This window comes from Gopherus flavomarginatus, chromosome 9, assembly GCF_025201925.1.
Source record: "Gopherus flavomarginatus isolate rGopFla2 chromosome 9, rGopFla2.mat.asm, whole genome shotgun sequence".
Lineage (NCBI taxonomy): Eukaryota > Metazoa > Chordata > Testudines > Testudinidae > Gopherus > Gopherus flavomarginatus.
Window position 1 is genome coordinate 7,807,487 of NC_066625.1, and position 26,815 is coordinate 7,834,301.

Genomic DNA, 26,815 nt, shown 5'->3' on the forward strand with positions numbered 1-26,815 from the left:
TTTATGCTGAAAGCCCTCTCTTTGGCCACGGCTGTGTGGAAAGCCCAGTTGGAACCAGTCTATGTAAGTCTCCCCAGGGTAAGGTACCTGTCAGGAAGTGTTTACAACCTGCGTGATTCACCTTAATCACCCCTCACTGTTTTGAGTTCCTGGAGGAGCTAAAAGCACCCCTTTCCCTCCCTGTTGCTGTGTACAAACCCTGGCCCCCAGTGATACATAAACCATTCATAACCTTAATACAATATATTCCCCCAAACTACTGTATGCAGTTGCAATATCTGTCCCAATTTTGTTGTGCTAGGGCACGAGGTAGGAAGTGCAAATGACAGTCAGCAAAACAGAGAAGTTGTCTGTATACACAGTGCTGTCAAGCAAACAAGGGGAGCAAACTTTAATGAAAAAAGACTTTTTTTTGTGGGTTTCTTGTAGAAATAGTAGATATGAATAGGCTTGTGGGCTGCAATTGTCAACACCGCCCGGGAGGAGTTACATACTGACCTAAATAATATGCAGGCAGGTGCTGTTAGAAATGTTACGTAATTATCAGTGAGAAGAAACTGGGAAGAAAATGATGGACAAAGGAGTTGTTGATGGTAAAGGCAGGAAGAAATAATCTGCTATTGTGATGCTGCTGGTCACAGCGTTCGCTGCAAGTGAATTATTGGATCTTCTACCACAATCGGCCCCCGTTGACTGAGAGGAGCACTCACTGCCAGTCTAATTATTCCTGTGTAGTGGGACTGGTCTGTGAATAACAGACTAAAGGGCAGTATTGTTACAGCCACTTTCATATTTGCTGCACCTGAAACCTTTGCCAGGGAAGAAACACTTGCATAATTCTCACTGTGATCTCCCTAAATAACCTCCCACCTCTGTCTAGACTTTCCCGTTATTAAAAATCTTGCTCGATCGTGCAGAGACATCCTTTGGCGATGCTCTCTGCCTTCCTATGTCCAGTTCTTTCACAACCATTTTTAGTTCTCCGTTTTGAGAGGGTTGCTAAAATTTGTGGGGCAAATAGTGGGAAGTGCTCATTCTCACAGCAGCAACCCAGCCTTCTTGACCAGGCCCTGGAGATCTTCCAAAGGAAGGTGCTCGCACAGGGCTATTACTGCAGCTCCTAGGATGACCGGATATCCCATTTTTATAGGGACAGTCCTGTTTTTTGGGACTTTTTCTTATATAGATGCCTATTACCCCCCATCCTCTGTCACCCTAGTCAGGCCTGAAGCCAGCGTGGAAGATTCAACTAAGTGCAGATTTCAGTGCCCAGTTACTTGGTGGAGATTCACACGCCCGGAGCATCATGTTGCAGTTCTGCTCTGGAGACTGTACAGGCTTCCAGGTGATTCTGAGTGTAGTTAAAGGTGCTGGCCCAATCAACAGGGAGGGCCAAGCCCTTTTGAAAATTGACTCACTGATTTCACTATCCTAAATATGGATTTAGGAGCCTAGCTTCAGGCTTCTATTCTTGACAATCTTGGTGTTTGTCCCCTCTGTACCTGGGTGGATTCCCTTCTGCAACCTGTAGGAGAAACCTTCCTTTCCCATAAGCCCAAACAAGCTTTATTCTTGCTTTTTCTGTCTTTGTACCCCTGGTCGGGCACAAGTTTGAAAATCATTCCCACATTTTATGGGCTTTATTCTCTGCAATTTCACACCTCGTTTGTTAGTTTATTTCTAGTCCATTTGTTTTAGCTCACAAAGTTAGTGTCACGTGCAGAGCAACAGATGGATCATCTCAATGAGCTTGTGTCTCTCAAGAGAACAGGTGGGGAGAATCGGGCCTGTTATCTTGGGCTCTGAATTTGAAAACTCCCATCCATAACAACCTACAGAAACGTGTTGTGCAGTACTATTTCTTTGTACTCTATGCAGCCTCTCCAGACGGAAGTTTTTGGAGAGAGCCTTCAGTTTTATAGACTCATAAACTTTAAGGTCAGAAGGGACCTTCAGGACCATCTAGTCTGACCACCTGCACATTGCAGCCACAGAACCTCACCCACCCATCTTGTAATAGGCCCCTAACCTCTGCCTGAGTTACTGAAGCCCTCAGTCAGGTGCTGCTATTAATCAGGCAGTTCCAGATCAGTGCAGCTGGGCCGATTAGTTGCCTAGCAGCAGAGTTAGCAGGGAAGCAGGCCAGTAGCTGGTCCTAGTTGGCCAGACCCGTGATGCAATCCACCTCCCCTCCCCCCCTGCAGCAATTCTTTGTATAGGAACATTAATATTGGGGAAACATTTAATGTCTCAGTCTCGGCGTTTGGAAATGCAGTCCGGCAGGTGGAAACAAGAAAAAGCCGGAACCAGGAGACCTGCCAGCACTTTGCACATCCCCAGCGAGTGCATCACTGCTCCACGAACTACAGCTTGCGATCCACTGGGATGGTCCAGATGGTATCTTGCATTAGGCTGCACTGAGTGTGCTCTGATCTACAAGTAGGCTGCAGCTGGTGGAGCCCAGGATGGACCTTCTTAGGGGCTGAGGCAGGGCATTCTTTATGGAGGGCCCTTAGCTGTGTGCTACCTTTCTGCCAGAGGTTGAGACAGCTGAGACCACCTCACTTCCAGAGTGCAGTGCAAAACTAACCCCTGTACACAGACCTTCCCTTGATAAGAGTTGCTGAAAAGTGGCTCAGGGATGCAGCTTCCTCTCCCGTGCCATTCAAGCAGTGTTACAGAACATGTTCTTCCGTCAAAAAGCAGTAGTGATTTCTTAATCCTTCGGATCGGTCAGGTGCTTGGATCCCACGGTGATCCGTGCTTTAGAAATGCATACCGTAGATAGGTAGATGGCTGTTAGGTCAGTGGATCTGGGCCTCCATGCATGTGCTTTGGGTCATGCCCAGGGCCCACTTCGATGGTGGTCCACTCTCCTTCCCTGCCCTGACTACATGAAATAGGGGGAGGTTTACAGCAAGAAGGGTCATAGGGTTCCTATTTGCAGTGGATTTCAAACCTATCTGGACACAGCATGGAGTTAATTGTCTCTTCCTCCTAACAGATGACATGATGCTTTGGTAGGACACTGGGCTGGTACAGTAAAGATGACATATCCAAGACAAATGGTGCAAGGAGCATTGCAGAGACATATGTTAAAAGGGTCATTTTAATGATGCATCTACTACTTTTCTTTTGTCCGAATGAAGGGTGATTGGCTAGTGACTTACCCACATAATAAGGCTACCGTACAGTGAGATAAGATTGTCTTGCAGCTGCCAACGTCATGTTATAGATGCAAAAATGATTAGAGTTGCTGAAGACTGTGTGTCGATTGTCATGGCACAAGTTAATAAATGCTTAAAAGGTTTATTTACCAATTCTGAAAAGTCCTGTGGTCATCATGTATAATGCAAATAGAGATTCTGTGTAGGAAGATATAAAACTTTACTATAGGGGAAGACAGTCCATTATCTCAGTGCAAACACGTCCCTCTTAGCTGTAAGCTAAACACCAGGGGACCAAGCAGACATGCTGATTAGAGGAACTGATGTTTGCATGAGTATCCACGCATGAAAAGAAAGGTTGAGATCATTTGGAGATAACAGTAAGAGGCAGACCCTGCCAAAACAAACCACATCACATGCTGGCTGTGGCTGGAAAGACCTGAGGTCTGATTCTCAGTTACCTCATCCTTGTGCTTTAAGCCACCTTTGTGCTCTTTGTACTCTGGGGCCATGCAGGGTCCCCAGTGTAAGTTAGAGCAACCTTGTGGTTGCTGTAACATAAGCTTTAGGAAGCAGAGAATAGCCTTAGTGCAGGCCACGTCTACGCTACAGCATAAAATCGAAATTATTAAAACCGGTTTTATAAAACTGGTTTTATACAATCGATTTTACGGGTCCACACTAGGGCACATTAATTCGGTGGTGTGCGTCCATGGTCCTAGGCTACCATCGAGTTCCGGAGCGGTGCACTCTGGGTAGCTCAGTAAAAGAATGGGACCAATAACTTTGATTTCCGTCCACACTAATCCTAAATCGATATAGTAATATCGATTTTAGGGTTACTCCTCTCGTTGGGGAGGAGTACAGAAATTGATTTTAAGAGCCCTTAAAATCGATTTAAAGTGCCTTGTAGTGTGGACGGGTACAGCGTTAAATCGATTTAACGCTGTAGTGTGGACCAGGCCGCAGTGTGCGCTAGCCATGCTGCTGCTATGCTCCCAATGCACCTTTTATGTTGGGGCCTGGAAGTAAGACATGCAGAACCTTGACACTAGCTCTGCTCTGGCCAGAGAGGCCCCTTGCACCGAGAGTATCTTTCCTGCCCACTTTGATGCGTCTTTGCCTGCCAGAGCACTGTAGACAGGCCCTAGCACAGCTAAGGGGCAGGCCCTTAATGCTATGCAAAGACATGAGCGACCTAATCCGCAAACATCTGCATGACTGAAGAGTTCTGGAGCATCCCTAGAGGGTTGCTTTAATAGGCTGTATGTTACTTTGCTTAGTGATTTTATTTTGAAGCGAGCAGCATAAATGACAAGAGGTTGCTCTTTGCTATGGGCAGTGTCCCTTTCTTGCTGTCATCCTCCTTGTCTCACTCTGGGATTTGTGCAGATCATTTAAGAAAAACTGGCCACACCTGGCCTTACTAGCCTGCTTTGAACCAGCTGCCCCTGGGGCCATGTTTAGCCTACTCAGCCATATCTTGGTGCTGTTGAAGTCAGTGGCAGTTTTTGCACTGACTTTGGTAGGAGCAGATCTTGGATCTATGCGCACAAATATTCCACAGGGTTGTAAGTGGAAAGAGGTGCTGCATATAATGTTTTCTGTCGGCCCTATTTCCTTTATCTGCCTTGGGTAAAATATTTGATCTGGCAGATGACGAACCTGGTTGAAATGCTCTGTTTGATGTAACTTGCTGACGTACTCCCGCTAATACTGCTCCTTCCACCGGGGTGTGAGTAACCAGCTTGTCAGATAATTGCAGCCATTGCAGAGTTTTGGAGTGACCTTGAGCTGTGTGGAACAGCAGGATGGAGATGAAAGCAGCAGAAGACGGAAGAGATGATAAGATGCAGTATGTGAAGGTACAAGCGTTAGCCTGTAATGTTAGAAGACGCCCACATGACCACTTTGTGTTTTCCATCTGCAGCAGTGTACGTGATTCTTTTGCACGGGAGAGAATACCTGCAGGGCCGGCTTTAGGTCTATTCCACCAATTCCCCCGAATCGGGCCCCGCGCCCAGTCAGAATCCCTTCCCTGGCTAGAAGCGCCTTTTTAATTTTTACTCACCTGGCGGCGCTTTGGGTCTTCAGCAGCACTTCAGCGGCGGATCCTTCGCTCACTCTGGGTCTTCAACGGCACTTTGGCAGCGGGTCCTTCAGTGCCGCTGAAGACCTGGAGCGAGTGAAGGACCCACCGCCAAAGTGCCGTCAAACACTCAGAGCAGCGCCAGGTGAATACAAGCCCCACGTGATATTTTACATGGTTTGTTGTTGTTTTTTTTTAAGTCATACTTGCCAGGGCCCTGTCGAAACGGTTTGAATTGGGCCCCACACTTCCTAAAGCTGGTCCTGCTTAGGAACCCTGACCCTGGCTCCAAGTGCCCTACCCTTAGGAACCCTAACCCTGGGGCGGGAAGCCCTACCCATAGGATCCCTAACCCTAGTTCCAAGTGCCCTACCCATAGGAACCCTAACCCTAGCTCCTACTGCCCAACTCTTAGGAACCCTAACCCTAGGGCTGGAAGTCCTACCCATAGTAACGCTAACCCTAGCTCCAAATGCCCTACCCATAGGAACCCAAATCCTAGGGTGGGAAGCCCTACCCATAGGAACCCTAACTCCAAGTGCTCTGCCCATAGGAACCCTAACCCTAGGGAGGGGTGCCATACCCATAGGAACCCTAACCCTAGCTCCAACTGCCCTATCCATAGGAACCCTAACCTTAGCTCCCAGTGCCCTACCCTGAGCACCCCTAACCCTAGGGCAGGAAGACCCAACCATAGCAACCCTAACCCTAGCTCCAAGTGGCCTACTGTTAAGAACCCTAACACTTAGGGCGAGAAGTCCTACCCATAGTAACCTGAACCCTAGCTCCAAGTGCCCTACCCTCAGTAACCCTAACCCTAGCTCCAAGTGCTCTGCCCATAGGAACCCTAACCCTCGGGCGGGGCGCCCTACCCGTAGGAACCCTAACCCTAGCTCCAAGTGCCCTACCCTTAGGGCAAGAAACCCTATCCGTAGTAACCCATAGGAATCCTGACCCTAGCTCCAAGCGCCCTACCCTTAAGAACCCTAACCCTTAGGTCCAGTTGCCCTAACCAGAGTCACCCAAACCCTAGCTCCAACTGCCCTATCCATAGGAACCCTAACCCTAGCTCCCAGTGCCCTACCCTGAGCACCCCTAACCGTAGGGCGGGAATCCCTACCCATAGGAACCCTAACCCTAGCCCCAAGTGCCCTACCCATAGGAACCCTAACTCTTAGAGCGAGATGCCCTACCCATAGGAACCCTAACCCTAGTTCCCAGTGCCCTACCCATAGGAACCCTAACCCTAGCTCCTAGTGCCCTACCCTTAGGAACCCTAAACCCAGGGCGGGAAGCCCTACCCATAGGAACCCTAACCCTAGCTCCAAGTGCTCTGCCCATAGGAGCCCTAACCCTTGGGCAGGGCGCCCTACCCGTAGGAACCCTAACCCTAGCTCCAAGCGCCGCCCTACCCGTAGGAACCCTAACCCTAGCTCCAAGCGCCCTACCCATAGGAACCCTAACCCTAGCTCCAAGTGCCCTACCCTTAGGGCAAGAAACCCTAACCGTAGTAACCCATAGGAATCCTGACCCTAGCTCCAAGCGCCCTACCCTGGGCAACCCTAACTCTCGGGCAGAAATCCCTACCCATAGGAACCCTAACCCTGGCTCCAAGTGCCCTATCTTTAGGAACCCTAATCCTAGGGTGGTAATCCCTACCCATAGAAACCCCAACCTTAGCTTCAAGTTCACTACCCGTAGGAACCATAACCCTCGGGTGGGCTCCCTACCTATAAGAACCCAAACCCTAGATGCAAGTGCCCTACCCATAGGAACCCTATTCCTAAGGCGGGAATCCCTACCCATAGGAACCCTAAACCTAGCTCTAAGTGCCCTACTCTTAGGAACCCTAACCCTACGGAGAGAAGCCCTACCCATAGGAACCGTAACCCTTGCTCCAAGTGCCCTACCCATAGGAGCCCTAACCCCAGGGTGGGGCACCGTACCCATAAGAACCCTAGCCCTAGAGCGGGAAGCCCTACCCTTAGGAATCCTAACCCTAGGATGGGAAGCTCTACCCATAGGAACCCTAACCCTAGCTCCAAATGCCTTACCCATAGGAACCCTAACCCTCGCTCCAAGTGCCCTACCCTATACCTGAATCCTAATTCAAGGCTGTTTAAATCACAGCATGGTGGTAACAGGGCCACCCAGAGGGGGGTAAGTGGGGCAATGTGCCCTCGGCCTCGCAGGGTGCCCCACGAGAGTTTTTCGAGGCCCCTGGAGTATAGTCCTTCACTCGCTCCGGGGGCCCCGGAAAACTCTCACAGGGCCCGGCCCCGGAGCTTCTTCCTCTCTCGATCTTTGCCGGCCAGGATCCTTCCACTCTAGGGTGGAAGGACATCCCGCTACCAAATTACTGCCAAAGTGGGACCCGTCGCCGAAGTGCAGCCAGATCTTCGGCTGTAATTCAGTGATGAGGGGTTCTTCTGTTCTGGGACCCGCTGCCAAAGTGCCCCAAAGACCCGGCTGCGCTTCGGCGGCAGGTCCCGCTTCGGCGGTAATTCGGCGGCGGGGGGCTCCCACCGCGAGTCTTCAGGGCACTTGACGGTGGGTCCCATAGTGGAAGGACCCCCAGCTGCCGAATTACCGCCAAAGCGGGGGACCCTCTCCGCCAAAGACCCCAGGCCCTTGGAATCTTCTGGGCAGCCCTGGGTAGTAAATGGGCACCTTGTCTCCCTCCTTCCCCCAACACAAATGTATAGTTAGGGGGGCACATACTGCTCTGTGGGGAGTCTGAGTTGGTTCTGAACTCAGTTCCTCGCTTCTGAACAAGCCACTTCCCAGCAGAGCAGGGAACTCAGTGTGATTGGTCCCTGTAGGAAGAGCACCTCCATTTGACTGGCACAAGGAGCCCCATTAGCAGGAGCCTGACGGAGCCCTGTCTAGTGGCCTGTCTAGATGAGGAAGCTGCATTGGATTAACTTCAAGTGTGGTGTTGAACTGATGCAAAAAGCTACGTGGCTACTCTTGTTCCAGTTTAAGCCAGTCTTTTTTTCAGCTTAGTTTAAACTAGCAATTACGAATCAATTTAAACTAAACCAAAATAAGCCTGGTTTAAGCCGAAGTGACAGTGTCCACACAGCCTTTTGCACAGGCTAATTTTAAATCAGTTTAAAAAATGATTGGTGTAACATCTGTGTGTAGACATGGCCTTGTGCTTCTTTACCAAATGGGGGAAAGAGGGACAAAAATAGCTTGGAGAAGGAATCAGAGGGTCAGGACACGCACTCTGAGGCTGGCCTGCTTACCTTTCATGCACATTTGCAATTTAAGAGAAACCGTGTGTTGTGCAGGCTAGTTCATGGCATGTACAGCCCCAGGTGCTTTTGGGGCAGCACATGGGCTGAACAGAATCACTATGGATATTCTGTCTGTTGACTGCTGAAGTGGACTGAATGCATCTGTGCACACCCAAGAGTGGTAACTATTGACCTTTCAAAACGATGTGTTTTAATGCTTCACCTCCTAGTTGTGGGATTGCTCTCATGACTCTTGCGCAGGCTGGTTTATTTGTGTCAAGAAAGGGGTATGTTTAGGATGGTTAAGAGAGTGGGGAATGTATGTAGGTATGTAACTGATAGGAGATGTCATTCTGTGCCTTTAACACGGAGAATCCCCCCAGGCCTGCTGTAGTGTCAGCTACCAGTTTGAATAGCTGAATGTTATAATGAGATACTATGTGCTTGCTGTCTCGTGAAGATTTTACCCTTGTTCTTTCATTGTTGGTTGTTTTCCTTCATCTGAAATAAAAAAAAATATAAAAAGACAGAAGAATACACAGTTTGCTCTTTGTGCAAAGGAAAACACCATAGTTAATTTAAATGGTACTGCCAAACTCCAAAGAGTTCAAAAAGCATAATTTCTGTCCCCAAAAGTCATATGATCAGTTTAAAAATCATGAGATTTAAAAAATTCCCAATAAATGTTGGGTTCTTTTTATTTGTCTTCTGTTTTTTCAAGTGTTCACATTTTCAAGTATGATGACTAGAACCTTTCAGCTTTCATTTTAATAAAAAAAAATGAGTCTCATACTCACATGACTCCAGGAGCTGAGGCTTTAAGAAACACACCACTGTCACAAGAGTCACAATAAAAGTGTGGGAGTTGGCAGCACTGTTTAAGAGCCACATCAGAGTGAGTGGGAAGAATAAAGTTGTACTCAGTCCGCTCGCAGAAATTGGGGCCATAAGGAAATGTAGCTAAGATATGTTAGTGAAGAGAGTTATGTAGAATAGGTACAGTGTCACATGCACAGCTCATAGGGACCACTTTGTAAAAATAATTACTTGGGACTCTACAGCAGACAGGGTGACCTCACATGGCAACAATTTTCACAGAAATAATGTGCATAAGCTTGCAGGTTCTCTTTCCTTTTCTCTATTTCTTAATAATAGCACTATCTCACATTGAAATGTAAATGTATTCCATCAGTAGTACCTGGGAGACTGATCCTGCCAACCTAGGGTGACCAGACAGCAGACGTGAAAAATCCCGACGGGATGGGGTGTGATAGGACCCTATATAAGAAAAAGACCCAAAACTCAGGACTGTCTCTATAAAATCGGGACATCTGGTCACCCTATGCCATCCCCCACTCCTGGGCATAGTTTTTAAGTCAATAGGGCCATAAGTATTACACTCAGTAATAAATCAATAGAGGGTTGGACCCTAAATTTCAAAGTCAACATGTAATTATAAATCTGTGCTTTCTTGAAGGTATTGTAGGCTATGTTTATCAAGTATATTCTTGGAAGAATTTCCTCACTATCTTTTTTCACCAGTCCAGACCCACCCTCCCTCTTGAATTTCTAATCTCACGTTCCAGTTGTGAACCGTTCCTGAGCCTGTGTCTAACTCTGCAAAATGTTTTGTTGAGGGCATACAGGGGAGGATGGACAGGATAACCCTGTAGGTCTTTCACAGCTCTTAATTCTTGTGAAAGTCCTGCCTTCCTGTCAGGCTTTACAACCCAAAGCAATAAATGTGGACAAGGCAGGTGACTTTTTTTTCCCCAGAACCTCAAGTGCGTGGGACAAAATGCATTTAAACATGCTACTATTTTTAGCCCTGTGTTAGGTTCCAAGTAAAAATGACTGTGTCAGCCACTGCTCTCATTGCTAATAAAACTTTGGCATTTGGCTTTTCTCACGAAGTAATCGGCACGTATGACAAGCTGTATTCTGAGGAAAAAAAGTCTTTCTACCAAATTTCTTTTCCATGTTCTATTTCCTACTGATGCCAGGAAAGCTGCTGAAGAGATGCTGCAACTAAAAGTCTCCCTTTTATTCTTGCCTCCTGCAGTTTCACGGAAGCCATGAGGAGTCAGCCGAAGCTGGAAGGTCTAGATTGCCTCTCTGTCTACTATGCAGGCTTGGCTATTCTGGGAATAGGGTTCTTGTTCGTCATCTCCAGTTTTTTAGCACTGGGATTCATCGGGACATTTTTGGGTAAGGCTGCCATTGGGCACGCATGATGCAGTTTTCACAAACCATGTCTACCCTGTGAACAAGGGGTGTTGTTCCCAGCGTGCCGACTACCAACATCTGTAGGTAGGTAGTTGGCACGGCTAAGTCGGGCTCCTGCTACCTGTGCGACTGAATCTCCACTGCTGTTTATACTCATGCTAGCTCTCTTTGAACTACTGTGGGTCTGAAAACCCCACCCCTAAATTGTGGTGTAGATGTAGCCACAGAAAGTGGTCCTGGGGGCATCTAGCCTGTATTTTTCAAAGGTGGTTGGATACTTTGGATGGCTCGGTTGTTGTTGTTTTTTGGCGGTCCAGTTCGAGACCCCGTGAAGGGCCAGGTGCTCAGCCGATTCTGAAATTCAGGTTCCTTTCAGGTACCTCAACTGAGAAACAAGCCACTCAAAACTACTAGCTACCTTGGCTATCTGACCCAGGGAGAGCAGACAGGAGACAAGTTTTTAAGCTTTTGGGTAAAATTTTCAAATGTGCAGAAAGAGACTAAGTCCCACTGACTTCCAAAGAGACTTCTGTTTCTAAGTGCCTTGGGCACTTCTGAAAAAAAAATGGGACGTAGGCACTTAAGCGACTTAGTCATTTTGGAAAACGTTCCCCCTGCCCCTCATCAGAAGGGAGGGAGGTAATGATCATTCCCATTTTGCAAAGGGGGAAGCCTGGGCGCAGAGAGATGTAGTGACTCGCCTGAGGTCTTGCAAGTAGGAAGACCAGGGCTCCAGAATGCACAGTCTGGCCACTAGTCGGTGCTTCCTCATTCCTTAATAGATCGTCCTCCATGTTTGTTGGTCACCCAGCACAGGCTGGCTTCTCACCAGCATTTGTCTGACAGCTACCTTGTGCATAGCTCCTCCTTCACAATTTCCTCTTCCAGTTGACTCCTGATATCGAGAGCCTTGAAACCAGACAGCCAGAGTCCTGGGGGCCTTGTTTCCCCTCCTCCCTGTGTCCAGGCACTGTGTAAATGTGGTTATTTGGTCAGGAAATACGAGCCCATTAATAGTTTGCAGCGTTGTTGTAGCTGTATCGGTCCCAGGATACTAGAGAGACACGGTGGGTGAGGTCATATCTTTTATTGGACCAATGATAGAGCCAAGCTTTTGAGCTTATACGGAGCTCTTCTTCAGGTCCCTAGATAAACAGGACTCTGAAGAAGAGAGATTATTACCTCACCCATCTTGTCTCTCTAAAACCCATATTACTCAGCCAGCAGGTGTCACTCTAGAATGAAAATGGGAAGAATTGAGAGTCGTCCAAGGGGAGAATAGGGAAGGGATGGGCAGTGCTGCTGAAACAGAGCATCCCAGAGTGGAAATGGACTTGAGTCTGGTTTCTATAGGGCCCTGAACTCACCTCTGCAGTAGAATTACTGGTTTGTGCCACCAACTTGGACTTTACTGCAGACCCAGCTATAATAAGTGCAGTGCTGGAGCCTTGCTATTCTCTTTTGAGACTCATAGACTTTAAGGACCATCATGATCATCTAGTCTGACCTCCTGCGTGTTACAGGCCACAGAACCTCACCCACCTATTCCTGTAATAGACCCCTAACCTCTGACTCAGGCCATGTCTACATCTAAAGTTTTGCAGCGCTGGTTGTTACAGCTGTATTAGTACAGCTGTATAGGGCCAGCGCTGCAGAGTGGCCACACTTACAGCAACCAGCGCTGCAAGTGGTGTTAGATGTGGCCACACTGCAGCGCTGTTGGGCGGCTTCAAGGGGGGTTCCGGGAACGAGAGAGCAAACCGGGAAAGGAGACCCGCTTCGCCGCGGTTTGCTCTCTCGTTCCCGGAGCCACCCAGCAAACCGCAGGGAAGGAGACCTGCTTGCTCTGGGCTCCGGGAACGAGAGAGCAAACCGGGAAAGGAGACCCGCTTCGCCGCGGTTTGCTCTCTCGTTCCCGGAGCCACCCAGCAAACCGCAGGGAAGGAGACCTGCTTGCTCTGGGCTCCGGGAACGAGAGAGCAAACCGGGAAAGGAGACCCGCTTCGCCGCGGTTTGCTCTCTCGTTCCCGGAGCCACCCAGCAAACCGCAGGGAAGGAGACCTGCTTGCTCTGGGCTCCGGGAACGAGAGAGCAAACCGGGAAAGGAGACCAGCTTGATTACCAGAGGCTTCCTCCTTCCACGGAGGTCAAGAAAAGCGCTGGTAAGTGTCTACATTGGATTACCAGCGCTGGATCACCAGCGCTGGATCCTCTACACCCGAGACAAAACGGGAGTACGGCCAGCGCTGCAAACAGGGAGTTGCAGCGCTGGTGGTGCCCTGCAGATGTGTACACCTTCAAAGTTGCAGCGCTGTAACTCCCTCACCAGCGCTGCAACTTTCTGATGTAGACAAGCCCTAAGTTACTGAAGTCCTCAAATCATAATTTAAGGACTTCATATTACAGAGAAACCATTTACACTTGTTTAAACCCGCAAGTGACCTTTGCCCCCATACTGCAGAGGAAGGTGAACCCCCCCCCCCAGAGTCTCTGCCAATCTGACCCAGGGGAAAATCCCTTCTTGTCCCCAAATATGGCACTCCAGGATGGCAAGGAAATGTTTTTCCTCTCAGGGAGCTGTCTTTTGAGTGTGCATTTCTGTTCGTTCTTTGAAACTATGGGCACCTTTCACTTTGAGAAAGAAGTGGGGTGAGTTCTCTAGTGCTGGTGGGATCTACATTTTGCTTTGGGAAAGGAAGGCTGTGTTTGATCCCTAAGAATGAGGTCATTGTGTTACATCCAAGGGAGATGAAAGCTTAGTATAACCTGAAACACCCAACGGCCTCAAAAACGTATGGGAGTCGGATCCAACCCTTCAGCAAAATCAAGTTCCCTTTTGTCTTCTGTTACAATGATGGAGGCCATATGAGCATCTGGCTAGACAGATAGCTTCTGGACTGATCTCTTCAAATAATATGTTTAAATTGCTTAGAAATGGCGAATCATTTTGCCTTTTCAATGTAGGCTAAACTGCTGGAGCCTATGGACGACAATGAGTCACTCTTCCTAAACGAGTTTTTCTGTGCCACCCAATTTTCCACCCAGCAGCGTTGGTTCCACACTCCATTTTGCGGCTGTTGAGCTTGTTCATTTCAGTTCATGCAGCTTCATTTTCTTTCCCGCCCACAAAATAATTCTTCTCAGCGGTCACTGGGGCTGGCTCGCCAGCATTTCCTTTCCTCATTGTGCCTTCACAATGGGAGCAATTTGCAGAGCTCTAAACACTTGCTGGAATTCTAGTTTAATGTTTGCTTCCAGTGCAGTTTGCCCTATTTTCTGACATGCATAGTGGTGGAAAGTTGCCTTAAATGAGGTAATGGGGTTTTTTGCATGAGGGATGGAGTGTATTTTTCAGTTCATCTCTCTCCCATCTGTGCATTATTCCTTCCAGCAAGGAAAGCATTGACCGTGGTTTCAAGTAAACCCAACTTGACCAAACGCTGTCAGGTGGGTTACATTGAAACTTATTAGTCTCTATAGAGAAGCAGTGGTAGTGAGGCTTTATAGCCAGCTAAAGCAGAGGTGGTTTCCAGAGGAGGCTGTAGAAAGCCTGACATGTGTATACTAAACTGCTCTGGAACCACAGAGATTCAAAATAACCCCTATAGGGTGGACGGGCACCTTGAATTCTTTCCTATGAACATAGGAGCCAGAAGTCCCAACCAAGACTGCAGATCCCTACCTCCTGAGAAAGGACTGTTCCCTATTTTGGGGACTTCCTTGAGACTCAAGTGGTGCCCAGGGCTTGTGTAGACATGCAGCACAGGGGTAAATTTCACCCTCAGAGAAAGAGACGCTCCAGTGGACAGTCCACCAGAAGTTTCAGGGCTTGGAGAGAGGCAGTGTTGCCTAGTGGTTAGAAAACTGGACTGAGATTCAGGAGACTGACCCAGGTTCTAGTCCCAGTTTGGCCACTGGCCTGCTGGGTGACCTTGGACAAATCACTTCTCCCTGCATCTTTGTTTCCCCGCAAGTAACATGTGCCTACCTCCTTTATAATGCACTTTGATCTCTACTGAAGAAAAGTGCTTTATAAGAGGTAGGGTTATTTATTGTTATGTAAAGCTTCTCCACTCCCCTTTGGCTGGAAATCTTACCAGATCTGTCCCTGATGACCAGGTGATATCAGTATTGCTCCAGCTAGAAATGCTGCAAAAACTGCCCTCATTTTGGGATTTTTGCTTCCACTTTTGGCTTAAACCAGGAACTGCAGAAGCACCAAATATATATAAAAATCACAGCTATGAAAACAACAAACCAAACGTATTTCGAATCTCAAAACAGTCCCAAGAAGTTTAGTTTGAGATTGGGAAAAGGTTCAGTCAAGTTCTTCGTCCATCCAGATTGGTGCTCCCAAGCCTCGTAATCTCTACCATCCTATTATTGTTCATTAAAGGGAGAAACCTGGAGTGAAACCTGAGATCTGAGCCCCACTGAACATTGGCACAGCCCTCGCAGAAGGCTTCTTATGGACTTGGAGGCAATGCAACTGATTTCCAATGCGGGGAGATATTATTTTATTAGAGATTTTAGAAATGACATTTACCTAGAACCTGGAAAGTATCTGAGCCAGAGATCAGTCAAGCTCCCAAACACCCCACAGTTTGAGTCTAAATTTCTGGGGTTTAGATATAGCCCATTAGCAAGACCCAGGGCCATTTACAAAATTGAGATACATAAGAATGGCCATACTGAGTCAGACCAAAGGTCCCTCTAGCCCAGTATCCTGTCTTCTGACAGTGACCAATGCCAGGTGCTCCAGAGGGAATGAACAGAACAGGTAATCATCAAATGATCCATCCCCTGTTGCACATTCCCAGCTTCTGACAAACAGAGGTTAGGCGACACCATCCCTGCCCATCCTAGCTAATAGTCATTAATGAACCTGTTCTCCATGAACTTATCTAGTTCTTTTTTGAACACTGTTATAGTCTTGACCTTCACAACATCCTCTGGCAAGGAGTTCCACAAGTTGACTATGTGGTGTGTGAAAAAATACTTCCTTTTGTTTGTTTTAAACCTGCTGCCTATTAATGTCATTTGGTTCATGAATTTCATTTGCCATCCAGGTTCATCTTTCTCATTTTTTTTTTGGGGTGGGGGGATGTTTGGATCTAAGATTTTAGCCCATGAGCCCCCTTTTGTAAAGTGTAGCCCGGCTGAAGGAGGACAGTATTGTGTCGGGAAAGGCTGTCTTGGACTGCAGAGATTGCTACATCGCTGATATTGACTAAAAGCTTCTTAGCTGAAATGGTTCCGTCAGTGTTCTTAAATTTGTTTTTCCTTTCTGCACTGTGCACATTCTGATATTTGATTTGTTACTTGTTTCAGGGGTCGGCAGATGCTCTCCCTCTTCCCATTATCAGTGCTGCCATTGATTTAGCCTCCATACTCAGACTTCATCTCCATTGTGATTTGTCCCTGCCGAAGATAAAACATACCCGTGCAGCAAAAGCATTTACCTTCTCCAGAAGCTCCCAGTACAAGCAGTGTGGCATTGCCGGAAGCTTTCTTTTTGCCTTTGTCTTCCTCTGTATGAAGTGTTCAGCTGCAGACCAGAGGCTTTTCTCCACAAAGCTACAAGCCTCTTATGCAGGAAGAATTAGTTTGAAAGCAGGGCAATGGAATTGATTTGCTGGGGCCCTGTGACAGAGAACATGCTTTGCTTAGCAGAGTTGTGCAGGGAGTGGGCATATGTTGTTGCCTCCATTAATAGAAGCCCAAATGTACTTTAATAGTCAACAGTAAATAAATGTATTGTGAGAGCAAATAGATGCGAGTGCTGATGTAGATTTAGAGAGATGCTCCTGATTCAAGGCATGTTCACATAGCTAGGATGTCTAGTTCTCCTTATGCTTGGGTATTTGTGGGCACGTTATTATTTATCTGTACTATGATAGTGCCTGAAGTTCCCATCTGTGATCACGGCCCCATTGTGCAAGGTGCTGTACATACGCATAGTAAGACAGCCCTTGCTGTCAGACCAGACAAAAGGCGGATATAATTTTGCAGGCCTTAAAAGGAGGCAGGTTTAGAACAGAAATGACTAAGGGAGGAACATGATAGAGGTCTAGACAAGTGTGAATGGTACGGAGAAAGTGAACAGGGAAGCATTATTTACCCCTTCACATAACACAAGAACCAAGGGTCACCTGATGAAAGTAATAGGCAGCAGCTTTAAAACAGACAAAAGGAAGTACTTTTCACTATGAAACTCATTGTCAGGGGATGTTGTTGTAAAGGCCAAAAGTATAACCGGGTTCAAAAAAGAGTTAAGTAAGTTCCTGGAGAATAGGTCCATCAATGGCAATTAGCAAACATAGGGACACAAACACAACCCCATGTTCTGGGTGTCCCTAAATCTCTAATGTCCAGATGCTGGGACTAGATGACAGGGGAAGGATCACTTGGTAATTGCCCTGTTCTGTTCATTCCCTCTGAAGTCTCTAGCACTAGCTGCTGTGAGAGACAGGATACATTGGTCTGATCCAGTATGGCCGTTCTTATGTTTTTATATTTTAAAAGCCATGCCTGTGTTGTTTTTTGCTGCAGGATGTCAGCATGCAGGCTGGCCAAAATGAATGCCAGTATGTTTTTCCTAGGACTTGGCTTGCTTTTGAAGAAAGGTATTCAAGCTATTGTTCCTTTTTGTTTCTTAACTGTGATGGTTTAGGTTAGAGCTCCCGCTGAGCAGCGATGCAGGCCTGAGGAATGTTAATAACAGGCCCCACAAACTCATGGGGGCTGCATGTGTGTTTATTGGTTTGGAACAGGGATTCGCAAATTATGCAGCATTTGCCTCCCTGGAGATCTATGCACTGCAGCCCCCACAAGGCATAAATCTACCGATAAGCCAGAGCCAGCAGGATAGGTGCATTTTTTTGCCGTTGACCTTTGGAGGAGCTAGCACTGTGCAATGAATGGAGGCATTGACAGCCAAGTACAAAGACGGGGGGTAAGAAAAAGTATTTGGCACCTGGATACACCCAGAAGGTGCAGGAATTGAGTCCGTGGCATATATGTAGCAGGACATACGGTATCAGTGGTATTTTTGGTGAAGCCCAGAGCATTTCAACACAGCCTATAGAAGTGACTCAAAAAATGATTGCCAAGCAACCAAGAGAACAGCTCAAATGTATAAGATTTGTACCAAGCAATTATTACACCTAGTCGCATATAGCAAGAGCCATCAAGCCTGGTTTAATTGGACAGGAGCTGTTTAATCTTGGAAGCAAATGTTTTGCACTGTGTGAAGCCAAGGAAAGTGCAGCACGATCCAGGTAATAACAACAATAATAATAATGATAATGGCTTGCCCTCCTATAATGCTTTTTATCAGAGGATCTCCAAGCACTTTACAAATGTACATTGAGCCCACTACACTCCTGGGACCTATGGAAGTATTATGATGATGACGATGATGATGATTATTCTACTAAGCACAGAGATTAAGTGGCTTGCCAAAGGTCTCAGAGCGAGTCAGTGACAGTGCTGGGAATAGGACACAGGAGTCCTGCCTCCCAGGTCTAATCATGCTCTGGCCTGTTTTATTCTGATTAACTATGTTGCTCCTCTGCCCCGATGGCCAGCAACAGAAACTTAATTGTGCCTTAATATGCTTATTTGTTTTGCAAATTAAGCCGTGGAGGTGAAATTTCCTCCTATATCAGGGCCTTGAATGAGGAGAGAGATGTTGGAGGTGGAACCAACAAAGCATTTCAGATACTGGTTCTGAAATCTGACCGATTCCTACATTAAAGCTTCCGGGATGTGCCCGAGGTCAATGTGTGATCAGACAGACTGGCATGTACTGTCCAGCCCTCTTAGGCCTTGTCTACATGGGGAAATTGACCAGAACAGCTGCAGTGGAATAGCTTCCCACCTTGAGTCTTGGCAGGGTGCTAATTATTCTGGAGGAATAGAGCAGTTTTTATTCTGGAATAGGGTCCACATGGGAAGGTATTCTGCAAGAACTATTCCAGTCAATTTCCCTGAGGAAGACAAGCTTGTTACCCTGAAATCATTTTTTCCTTTAGTCCTTCATTCACTCCAAGCGGAGATCTTGCTGTAATCCATATTGCAGTCTGCACTTGATTCAAGTTGAGACTTTGATTCTACTTCACTCTTGGTGGAGTGACGCTCTCTCCCACTTCTCTGGAGGCAAGTAACACTGGATTTCTTTCTAGGAGATTGTTCTTCAGAGCTTCCATATATACAACAAACTTTCTCCTCCCCCTTCCCCCAAACACACACATTTTAAGATCCCACATGAGTGGTAACCCTGCATTCTCTTCTATGTCCCAAAATAAAACTTAGAAGCAATTCAAGCTTTGCTTTGCATGCCATTTTCTTTCCAGTCCGTTTTCAAAGCGATATGGAGGAGTCACCATAAGATAGTGGTGTAAGATAGCTGTGTCAGTGCTCACCTGCTGCTAATTGGACAGCTCTGAAAGCTTTTCATCATCATCACACACAACCATAATGTCCCTAACCAAGTGAGTTATCGTTGAAATTGTGAGGCATTATCCGAGCTAAGAGATCAGTGTGACGCGGTGTGATGACATTGGGTGGTGATTATTCTGATCATTATAGCATCTTGAGATACACGTTGACCATTCTCCCCCAGGAATATTTTTTTCCAGTTAAGTATTTCTGCTTTCATGTGTTTCCTTCCTCAGTCAGCTGCTTCTGAACACGCAGCTTTAAAATCAGTGGGCGGGAGTGCTGGAGCAATGTGTATAGTGGCGGTGCTGAGAGCCATTGAACCAAACCAGTCTGAGAACACTTCAACCTCCCTGCTCACTCAAATACAGACCTAAAAGTGTCAGTTCTCCAACAAAAAAACTTCAAAACCAGACTCCAATGAGCAGCTGCTGAATTGGAATTAATTTGCAAACTGGACCCCATTAAATTAGGCTTGAATAAAGACTGGGAGTGGATGGGTCATTACACAAAGTAAAACTATTTTCCCACGCTAATTTCCTCCCTACTGTTACTCACACCTTCTTGTCAGCTGTTGAAAATGGACCATCCTGATTATCATTACAAAAGTTTTTTTCTCCTGCTGATAATAGCCCACCTTAATTGATTAGTCTTGTTATAGTTGGTATGGCAACACTCATTGTGTCATGTTCTCTGTGTGTGTGTATATATCTATATCTATATATAACTTCCTACTGTATTTTCCACTGTATGCATCTGACAAAGTGGGGTTTAGCCCACGAAAGCTTATTCCCAAATAAATGTGTTAGTCTCTAAGGTGCCACAAGTACTCCTCATTCTTTAAACTGTATATAATGAAAAGCATTTCAAGCCAAGAGGTGCAGCAGCACCCCTAGTTCCAGCATCTATCTCAGGCCTTGGCTACACTCACACTTTACAGTGCTGCAACTAAGGTGTGAAAAAACACCCCCCTTGAGCGCTGCAAGATACGGCGCTGTAAAGCGTCAGTGTAATCAGGGCAGCAGCGCTGGGAGCGCGGCTCCCAGCGCTGCACGCTACACCCGTAAGGGATGTGGTTTACATGCAGCGCTGGGAGAGCTCTCTCCCAGCGCTGCCGCTCTGACTACACTCACACTTCAAAGCGCTGCTGTGGCAGCGCTCCCGCTGCGCTGCCGGGGCAGCGCTTTGAAATTCCAAATATAGCCATACCCTCAGTGGGCCAGAATCATCCCTGATCTGACTCTGGGCTTCAAGCACTGGGTCAGACTTGCATTGGGAGGTGCTGCAGTTCCGGCTTGAGGCGCTTTTGTGGAGTTACATCCAGCATGATTTTGGCCCAATGTATCCATCGTGCCATGGCATTGAAAAGCGTATGGTAGATGCTTGAAAGGAAAGCCCTAGGAATGCTGTATTACAGCTCTCATCAAGGACAAAATGGAACTTAGAGTGTTGAGTTTTCTTTATGAACTTCATGAATAGTAATCGCTTATGCCTGCGAAGCCCTAACTAGAGACAGGTACAGTGTAGGCTCCCCTGCACTCATGCACAGCAATACACATCAGGTATTCTGGTGATGAGTGACAATATAAAACCCTAAGATGGAGCCTGAGCTGCAGAATTCTCTTGTCCTGCCCCACACTGTGGTCCTCACCAATGTACCTAAAAACTGACCTGCAGCTCCAGTACTGTCCCAGTTAAAGTGACCCTCATGAGCAAATGTAGTCAGCCATGTCCCATTGTGCAATGACGCTGCGGAGTGGCTAAATATCCAGTGGGACTCATCTGAGCCCATTTGTAACCAAGTCTTCAGAGGAGAAAAGTTAGTCCGTTAATTTTCTGGCATATAAACTGCAGGAAATAAAATATATTGCTGAGGGTTGTTAATGTACTTTAATTATTAATTTCTAGATGTTATGAAGATGTGAAGTTTAGTGATATTAAAAACCACAGAAATTGCCATATCAGAACAGTTCAGTGGTCCATCTGGACTTGCTCTTTCTGTCTATCCATCCATCACATTTCTAAGGTATTTTACCATCATGGTGTCTAAGCACTGACAATGTCTCTGGCAGTGACTAATACCACATCCTTCCTAGGAACTGACAATACTCATAAAACATGCAGTTCTGCACTATTGTATCAAGGGGTCAAGTTCTTCCTGACCTGCAGCTGGTGATCCCCTGAAGCCTAAACATTAATTGTTCTTGTGTTTTTCATCCCATGTAGTGTCACTGCAGATGCTATTCTTAATCCTATAAATGTCAGGTATAATACATATATATATATATAAAAATCAACCTAGAGGACTTGAACATAAGAACGGCTATACTGGGTCAGACTATAGATCCATCTAGCCCAGTGTCCTGTCTTCCAACAGTGGCCAAGGCCAGGTGCCCCAGAGGGAATGAACAGAGCAGGTAATCATCAAGTGATCCATCCCCTTCCGCCCATTCCCAGCTACGGGTAAACAGAGGCCAGGGACACCATCCCTGCCCATCCTGGCTAATAGCCATTGATAGACCTATACTTCAGGAGCTTCTAGTTCTTTTTTGAACCCTGTTATAGTCTTGGCCTTCAGAACATCCTCTGGCAAGGAGTTCCACAGACTGACTGACTATGCTGTGTGACAAAATACTTCCTTTTGTTTGTTTTAAACCTGCTGCCTATTAATTTCATTTGCTGACCCCCTAGTTCTTGTGTTATGAGAAGTAGTAAACAACACTTCGTTATTTACTTTCTCCACACTAGTCATGATTTTATAGACTGCTATCATATCCCCACTTAGTCATCTCTTTTCCAAGCTGAAAAGTCCCAATCTTATTAATCTCTCTTCATACAGAAACCGTTTCATACCCCTAATAATTTTTGTTGCCTTTGTCTGACCCTTTTCCATTTCCATCCCTGCTGGGCCTGACAAGAGAGTGGAAAAGGGATTGCAGAGGAAACCTCAGAGCCTCCTTCCCCTACCAAAAAAATACCAGCTCAGTACATTGTGATGAGGTTGGTTCTGTTAGAGTGGAAATGAAAAACTAGGCAGCGAGTGTGCTGGGTAAGGGTTGTACAAAGTGCAGAGAAGGCAGCAGAGTGGAGAGGAGAGATCCCAGGTAGCTTAGCCCAGTGGTGTATGTAATGACCCAGCTCCCTTTGAGACCCTGCTGCCTCCCAGTGACCCTCCGGGGTGCCTGATCAATATTTAACAAGAAACTCTTTTTCTTGTTCACAGGTGATTACTTTGGCATCCTGAAGGAGGAGAAAGTGACTAGCTTCCCGTTTAATGTAATGGACAATCCCATGTACTGGGGCAGCACTGCCTGCTACCTCGGCTGGTCCATCATGTGAGTACAGCTCCAGGCAGTCGTGGGCCACAGCCTCTTCACCCTGTTATTTCATCATTCTCTAGGGTCAGTGGCAGTGTTCACTGGGTCTGATCTCGTGACATGCTGGCCAAGTTAGCTGGGGAGGGCATTTGCCGCTTTGCAGGAACTGGCCCATAAGTGCCACTTGGTTATTAACCGCTCCTTGGTGTATAGGTGAAATCCTGCCTTGTCCTGTTACTCAGGGAGGAGTAGGGAAGGATGTGAGGAGTCTCTTTCACCCATAAAAAGAACAGGAGTATTTGTGGCACCTTAGAGACTAACAAATTTATTTGGGCATTAGCTTTCGTGGGCTACAGCCCACTTCATCGGATGCATAGAATGGAACATATAAGACGAGTATATATAGACATACAGAGAAGATGCCATACCAGCTCTAAGAGGCTAATTAATTAAGATGACCTGTTATCAGCAGGAAAAAAAACATTTGTAGTGATAATCAAGATGGTCAATTACAGACAGTTGACGAGAGGTGTAAGGATAGTTATCGTAAGGAAATAGATTCAAGTAGTGTAATGACTCAGCCATTCCCAGTCTCTATTCAGCCAGAGTTAATGGTATCTAATTTGCAAATCAGTTCACCCATGTAAGAAGCAGGGAGGGATATTTCCAGAGAGGACTAGGAGGTCCACTAAGGCAATGCCCCACGCACCACGTTCTTGGAGTTCCCAGCTGTTGAGCATGTATGATGCAGGAGGCAGCAGGCATTAGGTAGACCTGCACTGCGCTCCTCAGAAAAACCATGAGAGGTGTGAGGAGGCCCGCCTGGAGCCACCCTGCCTTGCGGTGCTGGATGGCTCTTGTACCAGCTGCACTCTTGTGGGGCTGGAACTGACAGCAGTATTCCTACCAGGAGCACAATGGCAGATTATCTCTGGAGACAAAGGAAAATTCCTCCAGGGTGGGATTGTCCCAGAACATCTACCTGGCATGGCTGCTCATCTCTCCCGCTAGTGGCTGGCCACAATGCCTAGAGTCAGCCATTGGAGGATACATGAGCGGCCATGCCGGGCGGATGTGTTACACATGAGAGTGGTGGAACTATTTACCGAGTCGTTTCTGCGGAGACACGATGTGGAGGTGGCTCATTAAAGTTACTCCCAACATCCTGGAGAGGTAGCATAGGTAAAAACTCACGATGGGAAATTATCTAAATGTTCTAAACCGTGGGGACGATCTGGCAGTGATGGGAAGGTGCCATGCATTCTGGCTTTTAATTTGCCGAGTATTATCCCACAATCACAAAAGTCTCTCATAAGCCGCGGATATATTTAGCACTAATTTGAGCAAAGTAAATAATCTCCACATTCTAGAAAGGAAACCTTGGCATCTGCTCTTCTGCAGCACGGAGTCCTTGGCAGACTCTGCAGAATGGAAAAAATCAACATCCAGGGCCAGATGTGTTCCTGGCATAACTCTACAGAAGCCAAGCAATTAACACTGAGAATCAGTGTGGTCCAATAATTACCTTTTTAAAAAAAAAAAAAAAAAAAAAAAAAGACTGGAGGACTATGGGAACCTTGCAACAACACTCCTTGGTTAGCTTAACAAAGTTTAATGGACTCATTGGGGGGGAAATGAATAGTACGTATTCTGGCAACTAATGAACAATATGCTCTGTGCTGTATTCTAACTTTGAAGTGGTTTTCATATAATATTGTGTTTAATTTTAGTTGCCCGGTAGCAAACGACAACCACCACAACTTTACATCGAGAACTCAGATCCATACAACATCACAAGCTATTTATTATTTGTTAATGTACCTGCCAGGCAGGAGTACGACAAAACAGAAACTAATTTTGTGATTTTATGACTATATAAAGCCCTGTTTCTTTATTTTCTGCCTTTAATGTATATTGTACTGGTGTAACTGAGGCCTGGGCTACACTAGTGGCGGGGTTCGAACTAAGATACACAACTTCAGCTGAAGTCGAAGTATCTTAGTTCGACTTACCTGGCTGTCCTCATGGTGGCAAGTCGACTGCCACAGCTCCCCCATCGATTCCACTTACTCCTCCTGCCAAGGTGGAGTACGGGCGTCGATTAGCGGATCGATTTATCACGTCCAGATGAGACACGATAAATCGATCCCCGATACATCGAACACTACCCGCTGATCCGGTGGGTAGTATCGACGTACCCTAAGACATAAGTCTTCTCTCCTGTGTGCTTCTCTACTGTACATTTTGCACCTGGGCTGCCCATTGAGATCAGGGAGAGCTCTGTTCAGAGGGGCTGATCCAACTCCTGTTGAAATTGATGGGACATGGTTTGGGTCTCAAAAGAGTGAAGACTGTGTACCGGAGATGGTGTCAGAGGGAGCTCTCTCCGCAGGTGATGCAGTGGGGATGTTGTTGGTGAAGGCTCTGCATACAGGATCCATGCATGCAATGCAATGGGAATTATGTTGGGAGGAGCTAGCAAGGGGGACCAGGTGCAGAAGATGCAACAGAGCTAGCACTGGTAGGAGCTCCAACAGCAAGACACAACTCGGATGCCACTCATGGGCGCAGGCACAGCTGATGCAGAGGAGAGCCACATGACAGAGTAGAGAAGAGAGCTCAGGCTATAAACAGGGCTGGCACCAGGGGTTTTGCCACCCCAAGCAGCCCCAAAAAAAAAAGCCACTATCGTGATCTGTGGCAATTCAGCGGGAGGTCCTTTGCTCCAAGCAGGAGTGAGGGACCCTCTGCTGAATTGCCACCGAATACCTGAACGTGCCACTCTGCTCCGGAGTGGCCGCCCCAAGCACCTGCTTGCTAAGCTGGTGCCTGGAGCCAGCCCTGGCTGTAAAGATGCTTTTTAAAATCAACTTAAACATTTCCAGGTCTCTTAGGAAATGAATCAGACTTTGCAGAGCTACTGCAGCCTCGGCTCCATCTTCAGGGTTGTCTTCTGTCAGAAGCAGAGACCAGTCTCATATTTTTTGTATGTTGCTTAGCTTGATTCTCGGCAATATAGGCCCTGATTCTCCAGTTATGCACATGTTTTACTTATGCAGTGCAAGCAGTCCCATTGCTAAGTGGAAGCAGTAGTTTGCCTGAGGGCTATCTGAAAAGGCTGACCCGAAAACTGATGAATGAAGACCAATTGCTTTTAGTGCAGACCAGGCCTTCGAAATCTGACTGTTATAGAGATGTAGGGAGATACCCTCACCTTCCTAAAAATATTTTGTAGTGGTTAATTATCCTATCGTATGGTCTTTAAAAGGTGGCCCACGAGAACCTGAAGACTAAGGGCTTGATTGTACATGGTGTGTGTGTGTGTGTCACATAAGACAGACTGTATTTATGAGTGCCTGAGTTATAGATGATTTTACGAGGTGTGTCGTGGATGATTGTCAGCGTATCTTTCAGCAAGGTCAAGCCCTGAATTCTGAGAAAGCGACAGTATCCTGTCATATGACGCATCCCCCTCTCCCCCGCAAACTCACACAAGCCTTCTCATTTACAATTTCTACTCTTTTAATTAGCTGCTAATGGGAGCTATGATAAGCTGCTGATGCTTCTTAATGACTATATAAAATAAAGACAGATAAGGTACCAACAGAGCCATGCAGCGTATCCTGGAGGAGTAAATGGAAGCAGGCACAGGACAGAGCAGTGTGGGTGCAGGCTTTCAAAGCTGGTACAAGGAATCTCTCTGAAGGCTGGAGAAAATGGCAGGCAGGCTCAATGGTCATGGATGCAGAGATAGCTGAGGGCAGTGTGCTGAACCCCTTTGCTCTCGCTGAGTCCTACCTGACTCCTTGAATAATGGGATTTCTTAGAGAGGAAGGTAAGGCTCAGCATGAGTAAGGGGGTCAGAATCTAGCTGTGAATTTTTGAATTCAGCCACTGAAGCAACACATGTAAAGTATTGCCTGAAAGAGCAGTAGGACTGGAGGACACCATCTGAGATTGCATCGGGAAGCTTGTTTTCCTTATTTCCACAGCTGAGTTCGATGCTATTCAGAGTCATCTCTTTTTGCTCAGGAATGCCTAAACCTCTGGCTTACAGGGAGATCAATTTCTCTCAATCCTAAAGATGAGAGTCTGTTAAGGAGAGAGAGAGGAAGCTAGCCCAAGGCAGCTGTACCGCAGCTTTGGGCACTGCTACTTACCTCTGGAGGGATACTCAGAGGATATTAGTTATTACTGTTCCTATCTCCTTCTGGTCAGCGTTCCCCTGGAAGAAAGCCTGGGATTATCTAGATGTACTGAAAACGTGAAGCCACGGCTCCACATGGCAGGCAGGCATGAGCCATTAATTGCCCAGAAATAGCAAGAAGCAGT

The 26,815-nt window shown here is 46.8% G+C and overlaps 1 protein-coding gene across 2 annotated transcripts in view; it reads left to right on the plus strand.

The window, feature by feature from the left end:
• Window positions 1–26,815, plus strand: part of PEMT (phosphatidylethanolamine N-methyltransferase) — a 93,659-nt gene that overhangs the window by 53,314 nt on the left and 13,530 nt on the right. For both annotated transcript variants that reach the window (XM_050967881.1, XM_050967880.1), the window contains exons 4-5: window positions 10,561–10,706; window positions 22,390–22,501. In XM_050967881.1, coding sequence (XP_050823838.1) covers window positions 10,561–10,706; window positions 22,390–22,501 — 258 coding nt within the window. The remainder of the gene's footprint in view (window positions 1–10,560; window positions 10,707–22,389; window positions 22,502–26,815) is intronic.